Source organism: Megalobrama amblycephala, linkage group LG20 (genome assembly GCF_018812025.1).
Source record: "Megalobrama amblycephala isolate DHTTF-2021 linkage group LG20, ASM1881202v1, whole genome shotgun sequence".
Taxonomy (NCBI): Eukaryota; Metazoa; Chordata; class Actinopteri; order Cypriniformes; family Xenocyprididae; genus Megalobrama; species Megalobrama amblycephala.
The window spans coordinates 5,342,727-5,359,744 of NC_063063.1; the positions used below are offsets into that span (position 1 = coordinate 5,342,727).

Genomic DNA, 17,018 nt, shown 5'->3' on the forward strand with positions numbered 1-17,018 from the left:
ACATGTTTCAGTAAGAAAACAGACTGCTACCTTCTGATTGCTTTTAAATGGGTTTCCCAGATCGCATATGACAGTCTCGTCTGTGCTGCACTCAATATCAAACCCAGACTGTAATGAAGACAAACCAAGAGAGTTGAGAACAGCATTGAAAGCGTCAATAAGATTAACTAGAAAGACCCTCTAACAGGAACTTATATTCAGATGAAGTGTTTTATTTATGACTTATTATGAAAACAATGCAATTCAATCTACAATGCAATATGTAGTACAAAACAAACCCCAAATTGTACAGGAGATGCAGGAAAACTGTATAGCTCAGATGTTGCCCTCTAATAGCTCAAGAAAGAGCAAGCGTTTGAGATATTACAGAGATCTTCTTTGTGAAACAGCGCCCCCATGTGGACTCACCTGAGTGCGCACTCCTGAGTATTTGAGTGCGGGGGGAATGGTGATGTTGAGCATGGCCTGATGGGCGTCCTCGGCCTGCCTGCCTTCATCTGGCATGTTAGTAATCTCCACCATCATCACCAGCTTCTTAATGTTACTGTTGAACTCCATAGTTTGACTGTGAACAAACCAGCAGATCCCATTTTTTCCATGTGTATTTAAACATTAGTTTCTGAGGAGGACTAGTTATTTTTTAAATTAAAATAAAATGTAGATACAATGATTTCATATTTTATTTATTTAGTTAGTACATTTAATTTTTATTTTCATGTACTGCTTTCATATCTGTCATATTTCTCCTGTGGTATGTTTCTTCTCAAATGATAAATGAATAAAAACTCAAATAAAAACTCCTTAATGCATTTTTTATTTTGTAATAATGGCTGGCTAACTGTACATTACACCCAATAATATAATATAATCATTTTGGTAAGTTTACAAGAATTTATTTTGCAATAATGACTGGCTAATTGTGCAGTACGCCCTAAGCTGCCAATACTTTATTTTGCTAACTGGACATTACAGTCATATAATATAATATAATATAATATAATATAATATAATATAATATAATATAATATAATATAATATAATCAGATTTCAGACTATATTTATTAAAACTATAACCATATATGTTTTTAATAAATAGTGGGCAGTCTGGGCACTATGTAGTTAACACTACACAGTATGCAGTACACACACACACACACACACACACACACACACACACACACACACACACACACACACACACACACACACAAACCTTATAGTAATCATTAGATTTAATGGTTAAGCCTGCCAAAATTAAACTATAATAAGTGATTTCACTCAAAAGTTGTCTGAATGTGGAACCTACATCTCTGAATATATCTATGTTCATCTCTGTGTGAACAGATTCAATAGTTTCCATCTAGAATCCTCACCTTGGGAAGGGAATGTAATTCTCATCAGCAAATCTGGCCTTCAGCTGCAGGTTACTCCTACATCTGTTGTCATCACCACACTCCTTGTGAAAGTTAATCTGAGGAAAATCACAGCAAAGCACTCTTAAGACTCACATCAACATAAACCATCGAGCAGAGGTTTCTGTTCTGCTGAGATGGAAACGCAGACTGGTTTGTACCTCAGTTTTGTCTGTGAGGGTCTGCTGGCCGCTCAGCACAGGGAAAGCGTCCAGGTTCTGTAATGTTTGTTGTGCTGCTGCTTTCTGCTCATAGAGGGACACGTTCAATGTGAACACTATGGGCTGAAGTTTGTCCCTCACAGGACTCTGGAGAGGGGAGAAAGAAAAACTTTTTTGCATTCACTAAACACAGATTACGGGTTCAGAATTGCATACTACCATACTACTCAATAGTTTCTTATGGTATCCTAAGCAAATTTGCATTACATGCATTATAGACATTTTCTAAATGTTGGCTGCTTTTCCTCCTTGTACAACTCATCTGTTATTATTATAAATAAATAAATTGATTGATTATCACTGTTAATAATAATAATAATAATAATAATAATAATAATAATTTATTTTTAAACAAATATAAATCATACGAAATATATTATAAAATTAATATAAATAAATAAATGCATTATTGATATTAAAAATTAATAATAATAATAATAACAATACATTTATTTATTCATTAATTTATAAATAAATATATATTAAATAAAATATAATATATGATATAATATATATATATATATATATATATATATATATATATATATTTATTATATCATTCAACTTAATTTTGTTGGCTTGAGAAAGTATAACATTCTTCTTGAAAAGATATAGATTCTATTCTATATCTTTTCTAACTGATCTGATTTAACGATTTTCAATAAACAGGTGATCAAAACTATAAAAATTCCCATAGACTATCATTTAGGAGTTCAAAAATGCCTAGCAACTACCTTAGAACGTGCTACATGTTCTAAAACATGTTAGCAACATGTTAATTCATGCTAGCAATGTGTAAAACGTCAGCAATGTGTTAATTAATGCTAATAACATGCTAATTTATGCTAGCAACATGCTAATCAGGCTAACATCATGTTAATCATGCCAGCAATGTGCAAAAACATGTTAGCAATGTGCTAATTCATGTTAGAAACATGTTAGTATTGCATTAAATCATGTTAGCAAAATGCTAACAACATGCTAATATTCTTCTGAGATTCTATACGATTTTCGTTAAACGGATGATCAAAACTACGTAAAGTCCCATGAACTTTCATTTAGGAGGTCAAAACTTTTCCTCCTTATCCACAATATTTATCACTAGCAATGCCTAGCAACTACGTTGGGCATTGCTAGCAACGTGCTAAAACATGTTAGCAAAATGTTAATACATGCTAATTAATGCTAAGCAACTTGCTCATTCATGTTAACAACATGTTAAAATATGCTAGCAACATGCTAATCATGGTAAAAATGCTAATTAATGCTAGCAAAGTGCTGAAACATGTTAGCAATGTGCTAATTAATGCTAGCAATGTGCTAAAACAAGATAGTAACATGTTAAAACATGGTAGCAATGTGTCAAAATTCATGCTAGAAACATGTTAGCATTGCATTAAATAATGCTAACAACATGCTAAATCATGCTAATAACATGCTAACTCATGCTAACAACATGCTAAAACATGTTACCAATGTGCTAAATAATGCTAGCAATGCATTATAACAAACATACTAAAACACCTTATCTTTCTCTATCTGATAGACTGTATTGCCTTCAAAACCTTCAAACTAAGCTTTAAAACTACTTTAAAATCCAAAAGTACTTCAAACTGAAATTACAAATTTTAAACTTGTTCAAACTTTCTCAAGCCAACATCAAAGTCTGTCTTGACAAACTTTTTAACTTTTTATTCTAGTTATTATTATTATCAGACATTAAATACCCTACTACGGCTATCTAAATGCAGGATTTGCATCTGTTTGAATATATATATATATATATACTGTATGTGCATGGTGAGCAGGTGGTCTCTCACAATAACACTAAGTTCCAGCTCTTGACATGCGGGAGCAGAGAAAGAGAGATGGCCTGTAAATGTGCTTAGCTTGTCGCCAAGGAAACGGACTCGGGCGCCACGGCGATTCTGGTCAGCATCTACTGTGTACTTCACAGCTGAAGCAGGGAGAAACAAACAGCGCACGGTTAATCCAATAAAACACAGATAAAACACTCCTGAATCAGGGTTTCCACTTACTGATTTCCTTCTTGAAGGATTTGTTTCCATTGCTGAGAGTGTAACTGAAACACACCTTCACCTTTATGCTATAAAAATAACATATAGAAATTATTTTAAGTGGTTCTACAAGTATAAAATAATAATTTTACAGCTAATGCATACTGAAAAATCAAATACATTTGTCTTCTTACCAGGAATTAACACACTGGCTTGGAATCACAATCTTCGGCTCCACTGTAAAGTTTTTGGAGAGGTGGATGACCGGACGTGACCTGAAAACCACCCATCAAGCATCACATTTTGAGGTTATCTTGCAGGACAGACTGATTTAGTTAGTTAAACACTTGTGACCAGCAGGGGGCGCTCCAAGCATGCAGGGACCACTTATCTATTTAGTATCTGGTATTCATCTGAATGCTTACTGACTGCTTGCTTTCTGTTATTACTGTATGTATCTATTTATGTATGTAAGTAAATAAATAAATATTGTTGTTTTTAATCATAATACATTTATTTACAGTGCACAGCATAAATGAGTACACCCCCTCTGAAACTTCTTAAAGTAAGCAATTACTCATGACATGTTAGGGTTCTTTAGAGATATAATGTTCCAGCAAGTCTGCTTAATCAATTACCAAAGAAGCATGTCAAAATTATTCAGGAAAATAAGATTTTCTTATCAAGGTGACAAAATGTTGTGTAGCAAAAATGAGTACACCCTCCTAAAAGTTACTAAATAAAACAAAACAAAAAATTTCTGGTGTAAGTTTAAGGCAATGTTTGATCAACAGGTAAGTATGTTGAACCAAAACATTTAAAGAGAAGTAATTTCTTGACAGTTAAAAGTGTTATATAGCCCACTGAATCATTCTCAGACTTAATGCTGACAACAATGGAAGCACTTGGGAGAGAACTGTCAGGAGACTCGTTTCTTAGCACAAAAGAGGACAGTGGTACAAGAGGATTACCAAATCATTGTTTTAAGTGTGAAAATATAGCAAAAGTAACACAGAAATTCAAAAACAATGGACTTGTGACAAGGCCCCTGAAATAATCAGGCCTTCATTTTAAGCTTTCATTTAGTGATGAGGGATTTTTTCACTAGACAAAGACTAGGAGAAATACCAAGCGAGTGTCTCAGAGCCAGCAAAAGCTATGAAAAGAGTGACTGTTTATCTCACAGAGTAAAATGCAACCTGCAGAAATGACATACATGGTTGTTGTTCTCACTGGAACTACCTACTGTAGCCAAAGCACAATAAAGTCAGTCAGCCATTTCCAAAGCACATTTTTACAAAATATAGATTCTGGGAATCAATACTCTGGTCTCATGAGACCAAATCAATAATTTTGGATCTAACGGCATCCAAAATGTTATGGTGTTGCTAGAGGAGGAGTACAGTGAGAAGTGCCTGGTTCCCACAGTAAAGTTCAGTGGTAGTAAAGCTCTTATATAGGGATGTATGAGTGCTGAAGGTGTGAGGGAGTTGTGCTTTATCAATGCTGTCATGAATTCCCACACCGCTGTGTAATTTAATACACAAACCTGAAAAAGAAGATGTTACCCTTTCCTCATTCCCTGCATTGTTGGGCATTTTTTCAACATGACAATTAGGATATGCATTCTCCCAAGGTGAAAAACCGTCTGTGGACATGTATTGCACTCAATTTTAACACTCTTGAGAACCTGTGGGTGATTCTGTAGAGACGAGTTGAGCAACACTCCCCATTAAAGATCAGGGCATTTAAGGAGCTCATCATCCAGGAGTTAAACAGGACAGATGTGACAATTTGTCATGAACTTGTACACTCCGTGCCACGAAGGGTTAGAGCAGTATATTCAAAATTATGGAGAGCATACTAAGTACTAGAATATTATACATTTGTTGAATTAACTAGGGTGTACTCACTTCTGCAATCCTTAATTTAAACAAAATTGGCTAATTTATATATTTTATGGCTATTAATGACATATATTTCTCAGTTTTTATTATGTATATGTTTAATACATTTTAGTTTTGCCATCTTTCCATGAATTGTATTAGTGATCATAAAGAAAATACATCTTTTGTATTTGTTCAGAGGGGGTGTACTCATTTATGCTGTGCACTGTATAAATTTAAATAAATACAAATTTATATAAAATAATATATATAAAACTGTTATTAATAATCATGTATTTATTTAAATAAAAATAATTATAAATTACATAAAATATAAATAAAAACTAACTCGACAATAACTAAATAACTAACTCAATCAATCAATCAAATTATGCAATAGGATCCAGTCATAGACTTTTTTGGTCAGTCAGTGTATATGTTTGGAAAAAGTTCAAACGTTCAAAATCCCTCAGAATAATATCAACATCTATATATACAAAACACTGTTGAAAGACTGAACCTCAAAAGAGCGATGCGGTCGTCCATGGAGCCCACCAGAATGTCAGGATAATCATTTCCATCCATATCCATTCCTCCATTGAGAGAGTAGCCAAATGTCTGAAAGCCACTGGGACCTAATGATTTCCCCTCTATTACCTAAGAGAAACACAGTAAATCATCCTGCTCTTGTTCTCATGGTCCAGATATGTCAGATATGATCGACTGTTGATCTATAGTCTATTGCTGTGTTACAATGATAAGTATGATTACAGGGCTATGAAACAGTAGGTAGTTGTACAAAAGTCACTCCAAAATTCTAAATAAAGCCGTTCCGTTAAAATTCCATGATGCTTTGCTTTACCTGGCTGGGTTCCTTGGATATTCCATTTTTACTTCCCATCCATATAAAGACTTTCCCAGAGTCTTGGAACGGAGCACCAACAGCAAAATCTGAATGAACAAAACAAGACACAAACCCCAGAACATGTGATTAACTCTCCATGGCCTCCAGATGGCAGCATTATAAAACAAATCACATGAAATTATGCATTTCTGCATACACACTACCATTCAGACATTTGTAGTTGGTATGATTTTTAAAATGTTTTTGTAATAAATCTCATGTTCACCAAGACTGCATTTATTTACAGTAAAAACAGTCATTTTGTGAAATATTATTGTGATGTAAAATAACAAAATAAGTGTAATTTATTCCTGTGATCAAAGCTGAATTTTCAGCATCATCACTCCAGTCTTCAGTATCACATGATCCTTCAGAAATCATTCTGATATGATGAAACATTTCTTATTATTATCAATATTGAAAACAGTTGTGCTGCTTCATGTTTTGTGGAAACTGTGATTCTTTGATGAATAGAACATTTTAAAGAACAGCATTTATTTGAAATAGAAATATTTTTAACATTATAAATGTCATTTTGATCAATTTGATGCGTCCTTGCTAAATAAAAGTATCACATTCTTGTAAAAACTTTTGAACGGTAGTGTACTTTTGAGCATGTTCATGTAACATACATTATGCTTATAAATATGATTATGTTTTATGATAGCATACATTTTTAAACAAGTGCATATTATTCATAATAGCTACTTATACTACCTTGAAACCCATCCTGATTGATGTCCCCCACTGCAGCAACAGCAAATCCAAACCCTGACCCTTTTTTACCCTTCAGAACCAAGCTGGCATTCTGCTGGAAGGAACCGTTCTCGTTCATGAAGATGTAAACTGCCCCTCCCTCCTCCTTGTAGCGTTCAAAGAAGAACGGCGCTCCGACGATCAGGTCGTTCCAGCTACAACAGCATGCAACCACACAAATGACGCGTTATGTCTAAATGATTAATGTTTATTTTCATAGAAGCTTTAGTAAAGAATGATAAAGCTGCCATATAAGTGCAGTCAGCCGTGTATCCGTTGACACGCTTAAGTATAAAGCTCAAGCAGGATCTTTGCAAGGGCACGTGGGGACATGCTTTGGTCTACTTCCTTTCAGTTCACTTTAAAACTCAGTGAAGCGTTAGACAGATCAGTCTCTGTGATGATAACGGATTACTGGCTATGCAAACAGTGATATTGCCAAGTTTCACTATTAGTACAAAACTGTGTGAACTGAATCCCATTGAATCTCAATGTATGGACACTTTGGTTTTTTTGAATATGTATACTTGATTTGATGTGATACAAAGTAAACATCAAATACTAAGTTACCATAATAACAAACAGTTTTAACAGATTATCCATTTACAGCTCAAACAACACAGCGATTGAGTTAAACAGTGACCCACTCGTCATTGTTGAGGTCCGTAACCGCCAAACAGCTGCCAAAGTACGACCCAATTTGTTCCCCTGGGATCGTCACCAGTGGGTTCAGACCCGAATCTTGTTTTTCTGCCAGGATCACTGAACCCTTGAAATTATCTCTGGGAGCCCCCGTCACCACAGTGTACTCAGAGCGATCCAGTAACTTCATGTCCTCCAGCACAGAGTAACCTGAAGAAAGAGATGAGTTCTGTGTGTGACCAGCAGTGAAGACACTGTAGAAACTTGTCAAGCCACTGTAAAGTTCAATTACAGTCAAGTGACTCTTTTGAGAAAGAAGGAAAAAGTTATGCTGCTATGCTACTTTTATTTTATCATTTTATTTTGGTAACACTTCACAATAAGGTTTCATTAGTTAACATTAGTTAATGTATTAACATAAACTAACAATGAACAAGACATTTGTTAAAGTATTTACTAATCTTTGTTAAAGTCCCCCTGCGGTGAAAATCAAGTTTTTAATGTTGTTTACACAGTTGTGGCCAGAATTATTAGCCCCCTTCATAAATATGATCAAAGATGACTCTAAAAATAAATCTGCATTGTTTATCCTTTTGATCTTTAATTTATAAAATTAGCTAAAATCTAACCTTTCATTGAAGGAAAAGAATTGAAAATGGGGGGAAAATAACATTAAGAAATAAATGTTTTTCTCCAAAACACGTTGCCCACAATTATTAGCACCCTTTTATTCAATACTTTTTGCAACCTCCTTTTGCCAAGATAACAGCTCTGAGTCTTCTTCTATAACGCCTGATGTGTTTGGAGAACACCTAACAATAGATCAGAGACAATTCCTCCATACAGAATCTCTCCAGATCCTTCAGATTCCAGCTCCATGTTGGTGCTTCTTCTCTTCAGTTCACTCCACTCATTTTCTTTAGGGTTCAGGTCAGGGGACTGAGATGGCCATGGCAGAAGCTTCATTTTGTGCTCAGTGACACATTTTTGTGTTGGTTTTGATGTTTGTTTTGGATCATTGTCCCGACGGATGATCCAACCACAGCCCATTATAAGATTTCTAGCAGAAGTGGTCAGGTTTTGATTTTTTATCTGTTGGTATTTGATAGAATCCATGATACGATATATCTGAACAAGTTGTTCAGGACCTCCAGCACAAAAATAGGCCCACGACATTAAAGATCCAGCAGTATATTTAACCGTGGGCATGGGGCACTTTTTATCCATGTGTGCACCAAACCCATCTGGTGGGTTTGCTGCCAAGAAGCTCTTGTTTTAGTTTCATCTGACCATAGAAGCTTGTCCCGTTTGAAGTTCCAGTCTTGTCTGACAACTGAATATGCTGGAGATTGTTTCTGGATGAGAGCAGAGAATTTTTCTTGAAACCCTCCCGAACAACTTGTTGGGATGTAGGTGCTTTTGATCATTTTTTTTAGGGTTTCTGAGATTCAAGACTCAACTAATCTCTGCAATTCTCCAGCTGTGATCCTTGGAGAGTCTTTGGCCACTCAAACTTTCCTTCTCACCACGCATTAGGACGATTTAGACACACGTCCTCTTCCAGGCAGATTTTTAACATCTTTAGTTGATTGGAACTTTTTAATTATTGCCCTGATGGTGGAAATGGGGATTTTCAATGCTTTAGGTATTTTCTTACAGCCACTTTCTATTTTGTGAAGCTCGACAATCTTTTGCTGCACATCAGAACTATATTCTTTGTTTTTTCTCATTGTGATGAATGATTAAGGAAATTTGGCCTTTGTGTTTCCTCATGTTTATATTCCTGTGGAACAGGAAGTCATGGCTGGACAATTTCATGTTCATGATCACCCCGGTGAGCTAAAAAATTTAAATATGAATGGGAATATACTTCAGAGATATTTTACTCATAAACAATTCTAGGGGTGCCAATAATTGTGGGCAACATGTTTTGGAGAAAAACATTTATTTCTTAATGTTATTTTCCCTCCACTTTCAATTATTTTCCTTCAATGAAAGGTTAGATTTTTGCTAATTTTATAAATTAAAGATCAAAAGGATAAACAATGCATATTTATTTTTAGAGTCATCTTTGATCATATTTATGAAGGGGGCTAATAATTCTGGCCACAACTGTATGTCTATGTAGTGTTTTTAATATGCTTTAAGACAAACCATGTGCAAATTCATAAGTCAGCACCATTGCTGAGCATTTACTAATAAAATCTGCAGTGAACCAAAGACAGTTTTAAAAAACAGTTTGAAATCGCTGATGTTTCAGACATCACAAACTGCCTTGTAACCAATCACGTCAACTCATGATCATTAGTGAATGGATCTCTGAGCTCCTGTGAGTGAGTGAGTGGGGGCGGGTCTAATTTGCATATTCATTGAACAGGGTATACTAAATGAGGCAAGGGTGTAGAGTTAAAGCTTATTTATACTTCTGCATCGGACCTACGCCGTAGGCTGTGCGTCTGTTTTCATTTATACTTCTGCGTCGTTGTACGTGTCGACGTGCATGCAGACCACTAGTAGGCAGTGTCCGCGGTCATGTTGAGTATCAAGGCAAAAGCCGAAGAAGAAGCAGCTTGTCATGTACGTTGTGAGAAGCTTACAAATAGAAGCGGCAGAAATGTGGCAAATAGGTAACAACTTTTGTTGCAGTTTGGCAGAGTGTGTCCCCTGAAACCGAGCATTTTTTCATCCCTACGCTTTGTTACATTTTTGAAGAGGCACACGTCAGGCTACGTCGTAGGCTACGCATGCTACACACAGCCTACGCCATAGCTACGGCGTACACTCGATGCAGAAGTATATATCAGCCTTTATATTCAAGCTATTTTAAGAAATCGAACATTTTTTACAAGACGTAATATAAGTCTAAGGTGTCCCCTGAATGTGTCTGTGAAGTTTCAGCTCAAAATACCCCATAGATTTTTTTTTATTAATTTTTTTAACTGCCTATTTTGGTGCATAATTACAAATGCGCCGTTTCAGGCTGCGGCTCCTTTAATTGCTCGTGCTCTCCGCCCCCTCCCAAGCTCTCAACTCTATCATTGCATAAACAAAGTTCACACAGCTAATATAACCCTCAAAATGGATCTTTACAAAGTGTTCGTCATGCATGCTGCATGCATACATCGGATTATGTGAGTATTGTATTTATTTGGATGTTTACATTTGATTCTGAATGAGTTTGATAGTGCTCCGTGGCTAACGGCTAATGCTACACTGTTGGAGAGATTTATAAAGAATGAAGTTGTGTTTATGAATTATACAGACTGCAAGTGTTTAAAAATGAAAATAGTAACGGCTCTTGTCTCCGTGAATACAGTAAGAAACGATGGTAACTTTAACCACATTTAACAGTACATTAGCAACATGCTAACGAAACATTTAGAAAGACAATTTACAAATATCACTAAAAATATCATGCTATCATGGATCATGTCAGTTATTATTGCTCCATCTACCATTTTTCGCTATTGTCCTTTGCTTGCTTACCTAGTCTGATGATTCAGCTGTGCACAGATCCAGACGTTAATACTGGCTGCCCTTGTCTAATGCCTTGAACATGAGCTGGCATATGCAAATATTGGGGGCGTACATATTAATGATCCCGACTGTTATGTAACAGTCGGTGTTATGTTGAGATTCGCCTGTTCTTCGGAGGTCTTTTAAACAAATGAGATTTATATAAGAAGGAGGAAACGATGGAGTTTGAGACTCACTGTATGTCATTTCCATGTACTAAACTCTTGTTATTCATCTATGTCGAGGTAAATTCAATTTTTAATTCTAGGGCACCTTTTAAATACAACTTTAAACACAAAGACAGCATAATTAATACATAAAAATATTGATCAAATTATTATAAGATGATTAATAAAATAACACTAAATACTAACAAAAAACACTATAAAATATATAAAAATTACTGATATAATCATTATAAGATTGCTGATCAATTAACACTAAATAATAAAACACTATAATTTATATTAAAAAATAATGAGAAAGATTCTTGTACAATTATTGATCAATTAACACTAAACACTAACAGTACAAACAAAAATACTAATTATTTTAATGCATAAAAATTACTGATAAAGTTATTGTATGCTATACTCTTTGCTATACAGAAAAATGCCATGCAGAAAACTGCAAAGAGATTCATATGAATCAGTGAAATATTTTTGAATGGTTTCATTTAAAGTGCCCCTATTATGCCATTTTTAACATTCCTAATTTTGCACTTTAATTTTATCCCATAATAAACATTGCAGCATCACCTCTTTTGTCTGAAAATTGTTACATTCGAACATTCAGTCTTTCTAAACCCCTCCTTTCCTCAAGACTACTCTGCTCTGATTGGTCGACCCAGTCTATTGTGATTGGCCTACCGCTTACAGTGCGTGTCGGAAACAAAGCGACTATTACCATATCTGAATTCCAGCTCCGGATCTTCCTCAGCACTTGATGCACAGTTACACAAGTGCATGCAAAGTGGATTTGTAGCGCTGAAAACAGCATCTTCTCAACATGTCGACAACACAAACCAAACTCCAGTCTCAGCTACAACTACAGTGTTTGAGGGCAAGTCAAAGCAGACGTTGTTCACAGGCAGCCAATGAAGATCATAGTACTTAAATGGCCTTTTATGCAAATTTGTTACATTGTGTTACAGGAAGTGAGACTGGAATTGCTGGAACTGGAACTGCTTATTTTGGCAGTTCAAAATCAATTCTTTCTTTTAGGAGACAATAACTTCATTTGTCATGCACTTTAATCTTTTACAGTCACTTTAAGACCTTTTTTTCAAAACCGAAAATCACAGTACATACCTATGTAGATGTTGAGCCTGTCCTCGCCTAGCATATTGAAGCTTCTTTCATTGGCATCTCCAGCAAAATCTGAGTTGGTGTCTCTGCTTTTCATATGGACAGTGCCTATTGACATAAGAATTCCTTTTATTAACAATATGACCCTCTTTATATGTGATAACGGAGAGCTGACGCACACTAAAGAACTAGTATATTTTCCACATGAATCATTTGTTTATTTTCCCATACTACTTGTGTAACTCACCCTGCCACACAAAGCTGCCAGGGGTCCCAAAGAACACATCGTCCTCCGTCATGCCCCCTGAGATGCCCATGTTACACATGCCCTCAAGGTTCTGGTCATAGTTGAAGTCACACAGCTCGTAAGTGTCCGACTGCCAGTAATCAGAAGGGTCGTAGGTCAAGTCGTTGCCCCGCACGTAACATTTTCCCACCATACGCTGCTGTTCTTCAGTGCCCAGCAGTTTTTTTACATAGCGATGGCCACATGCCTGCCAACATGAACGAAGTGATGATCATAAGGAATTCTGATTAGTATCTGCTTCATTTATTTACTTCATCAAAAATAGTAAAATTGTAAAATAATATTTCAGTTTAAAAGAACTGTTTTCTATTTTAACATATTTTAAAATATAATTTTATTCCTGTGATGCAAAGCTGAATTTTGAACATCATTACTCCAGTCTTCAGTCACATGATCCTTCAGAAAATATTTCAGGATTCTTTGAAGAATAGAAAGGTTCAAAAGAACAGCATTTATTTGAAATAGAAATCTTTTGTAACCTTATAAATGTCTTTACCCAGGTGAACAAAAAAGTAAATTTCAATAATGTACTTAAAGTGCTCTACTAAATTTAGTACTTAATATACTAAAAATTCTTCTTTAGTACTTCTTAAGATAATCTTAAGAACATCTAAGTGTACTCAACTGTGCTATTTTGAGACACCATGAAATATGAACTTAAATATGCTTTTAATATACAATCTCTGTATTTAAAAAATGTATTTAGATACTACTTATAGTACATTTGAACCCATAGTGTACTACAAGTGGTAACTTGATAGTTCACCCAAAAATGAAAATTCTGTCATCATCTACTCACCCTCAAGATGTTCTAAACCTGTATGAATTTCTTTGGTCTGCTGAACACAAAAGAAGATATTTTGAAGAATGTCGGTAACAAAACAGTTGATGGGTCCCATTGACTTCCATAGAATTTTTTCCCATGGGGCGCATCAACTGTTTGGTTACCTATATTCTTCAAAATCTTATCTTTTGTGTTCAGCAAGAAGAAATAAATTCATACAGGTTTAGAACAACTTGAGGGTGAGTAAATGATGACCACTTTAACAATAGACATCTAAACCAGCTAATGAAGGCCTTCAAGCTTACTTGAAAACTAAACTGAAGAATAGAGGACTGAATGTATCTGACCTACTCATTGGGTCCGGAGGAGGGGTCCGACACTTACAATTTTGTTTGTGAAATTTAAGCACTGTCTTGCCTTTGCAAGTAAAGCGTTTACTGTAAAATAAAAGGGAACCAAAGACGCATCTCATCTCACCAGCACGCGTCCTCCGTTCCTTTGACTGGCCACGGTCACTCCCAGCCACATGCCCTCCACCATCTCCGTTGACTGCGCTAGAGGAGAAACAAACTCCATCAGATAGCAGCTATTTTATTCCCTCAGTTTGCCTGCAAAGAGTATTTCATTATATCAAAATCTGAATGATGAGGTCATGATGGAACTGTGCTATTGTTGTTGGCTTGAGAGAGATTCTCAAACAGAAATAATAATAACATTTGCATGTAGCCACTTGTGAAAAGATATATACTTCAAAAAAGAGTACTTATTAGAGAAATAACACACTTGAAGAATATACTAAATGTAATGTTTTCAGGCATGTTATTTACAATTATGTTAAAATGTATTATAGATTAAATTTATATTAAAAGCAATTAGTTACACTTAAAGGGTTAGCTCACCCAAAAATGAAAATTCTGTCATTAATCATGCCGTTCCACACCCGTAAGACCTTCATTAATCTTCGGAACACAAATTAAGATATTTTAGTTGAAATCCGATGGCTCTGTGAGGCCTCCATAGGGAGCAATGACACTTTCTCTCTCAAGATCCATAAAGGTACTAAAAACATATTTAAATCAGTTCATGTGAGTACAGTGGTTCAATATTAATATTATAAAGCGACGAGAATATTTTGGTGCGGCAAAAAAAACAAAATAACGACTTATTTAGTGATGGCCGATTTCAAAACACTGCTTCAGGAAGCATCGGAGCACAAATGAATCAGTGTGTCGAATCTGCTGTTCGGAGCGCCAAAGTCACGTGATTTCAGCCGTTGGCAGTTTGACACGCGATCTGAATCATGATTCGATACACTGATTCATTTATGCTCCGATGCTTCATGAAGCAGTGTTTTGAAATCGGCCATCACTAAATAAGTCGTTATTTTGTTTTTTTTGCCGCACCAAAAATATTCTCGTCGCTTTATAATATTAATATTGAACCACTGTACTCACATGAACTGATTTAAATATGTTTTTAGTACCTTTATGGATCTTGAGAGAGGAAATGTCATTGCAAGGCCTCACGGAGCCATCGGATTTCAAATAAGATATCTTAATTTATGTTCCGAAGATTAATGAAGGTCTTACGGGTGTGGAACGGCATGAGGGTGAGTAATAAATGACAGAATTTTCAATTTTGGGTAAACTAACCCTTTAAGAATGCTTTTGATCTACTTAATTAGGAATTAATTTCATATTTACTTCTATTTTCTTTGAGATATGGTTAAAGTGTACTGCTGGATATACTGACAAGCATTTATGGTAAACTAAAATATACTTTAATGTCATTTCAATTGAAACTTGTCTGTCATGTACTTATTAATTGCACATTTATAATGATAAACATTAATTTAGTACATATAAAATATTAATATTAAAAAACAGTTAAAATTATAAACAGGTACTTTACATTTGCTTTAGTACTAAAATAAGTGTACTTTAAAAGCATGACAAAAAATTATTAAAACATAACATTTTAAAATGTTTTTTATAGGTGATAGAGAGGATTTTTTCGTCGACTGAGAGTCCAAAGACTGTTACTGAGTCTTTGAAATGAGCGCATGCGTAAGAACAGCCCCCCTCCTTCACAACACATTTCAAAGGAACGCCTCCCAAAACTCGTAAACACTCGTATTGGAACACGAGTGTTTACCACCGGCATTCGCTGTGCCGTGTTTTTTGGATTCATTATGTCGGACTCACCGCAGGTAACTCATAATCTGCCGTTGTTACTCCTGTCTCCTGACAAAAACATTGCATGCAGCGCCTGTAGAGTGTGGAAAGTTCTCTCACAAGGAACGTCACGGCAGTGATTGACAAGCCAGAGGGCCAATCGTTTACGCGATTGGCTGATGTTTTTAAGGCCCTACCTCGTGCACAGATGATGTATATTAATATTATTCCTTTCAGTGCACCTAATAAATAGTCTTTTATCAGTTAGTAAAGACAGTTTCAAGTAATATTGCAAAAATGTATAAAACAAAACATCCTCTGTAGCACCTTTAAACTAAAACACCTAATTTGACATTATTACAAAGTGCACTTAAAGGGATAGTTTATTTTCATCAAAAATTTAAAATTATCCCATAATTTACTCACCCTCAAGCCATCCTAGGTGTATATGACTTTCTTCTTTCAGTCAAACACAATCAGAGTTATATTTTAAAAAAAATTCTGCCTCTTCCAAGCTTTATAATGCGAGCGAATAGTAACTGAGATTTTGAAGCTCAAAAAAGCGCATTCATCCATCATAAAAGTAATCCATATGGCTCCTGGGGGTTAATAAAGGCTGAAGTGAAGAGATTTGCTTAGTTTCAGAAGGCCTTTGTTAACCCCCTGGAGCCGTATGGATTACTTTCATGATGAATGGATGCACTTTTATGGGCTTAAAAAATGGTACCATTCACTCCCATTATAAAGCTTGGAAGAGTCAGAATATTTTTTAATTCCGATCATGTTTGACTGAAAGAAGAAAGTCATATACACCTAGGATGCCTTAAGGGTGAGTAAATTATGGGATAATTTTCATTTTTGGCTGAACTAACCCGTTAAGTCATGAGCATGTACTTAAATTGCCTTTTAATTTATTAGTATTATATTATCTGCAAAATATACTTTTAAGGTTTGAAGTACACTAAAGTGCACATTCAGTACAATTAAGTGCACTTCTTTTTCACAAGGGGAATTCCTCACTGTTAGCTGCAGGGCATGAACACTAATGAACTTAGGAAATTGAAAGCTGTGAAACATTTGTGATGAAAAGA

The 17,018-nt window shown here is 35.3% G+C and overlaps 1 protein-coding gene across 1 annotated transcript in view; it reads right to left on the reverse strand.

Moving 5' to 3' along the window:
- itga3b (integrin, alpha 3b) overlaps positions 1-17,018 on the reverse strand; it is a gene marked incomplete at its 5' end in the record, with an annotated part of 49,899 nt that overhangs the window by 9,184 nt on the left and 23,697 nt on the right. The window contains 14 exons of the mRNA XM_048171585.1: positions 31-108; positions 409-565; positions 1,374-1,471; positions 1,574-1,720; positions 3,454-3,590; positions 3,673-3,740; positions 3,846-3,926; positions 6,058-6,194; positions 6,400-6,488; positions 7,159-7,352; positions 7,845-8,049; positions 12,666-12,770; positions 12,910-13,156; positions 14,231-14,307. Of these exons, the coding sequence (XP_048027542.1) occupies positions 31-108; positions 409-565; positions 1,374-1,471; positions 1,574-1,720; positions 3,454-3,590; positions 3,673-3,740; positions 3,846-3,926; positions 6,058-6,194; positions 6,400-6,488; positions 7,159-7,352; positions 7,845-8,049; positions 12,666-12,770; positions 12,910-13,156; positions 14,231-14,307 (1,820 nt within the window). The remainder of the gene's footprint in view (positions 1-30; positions 109-408; positions 566-1,373; positions 1,472-1,573; positions 1,721-3,453; positions 3,591-3,672; positions 3,741-3,845; positions 3,927-6,057; positions 6,195-6,399; positions 6,489-7,158; positions 7,353-7,844; positions 8,050-12,665; positions 12,771-12,909; positions 13,157-14,230; positions 14,308-17,018) is intronic.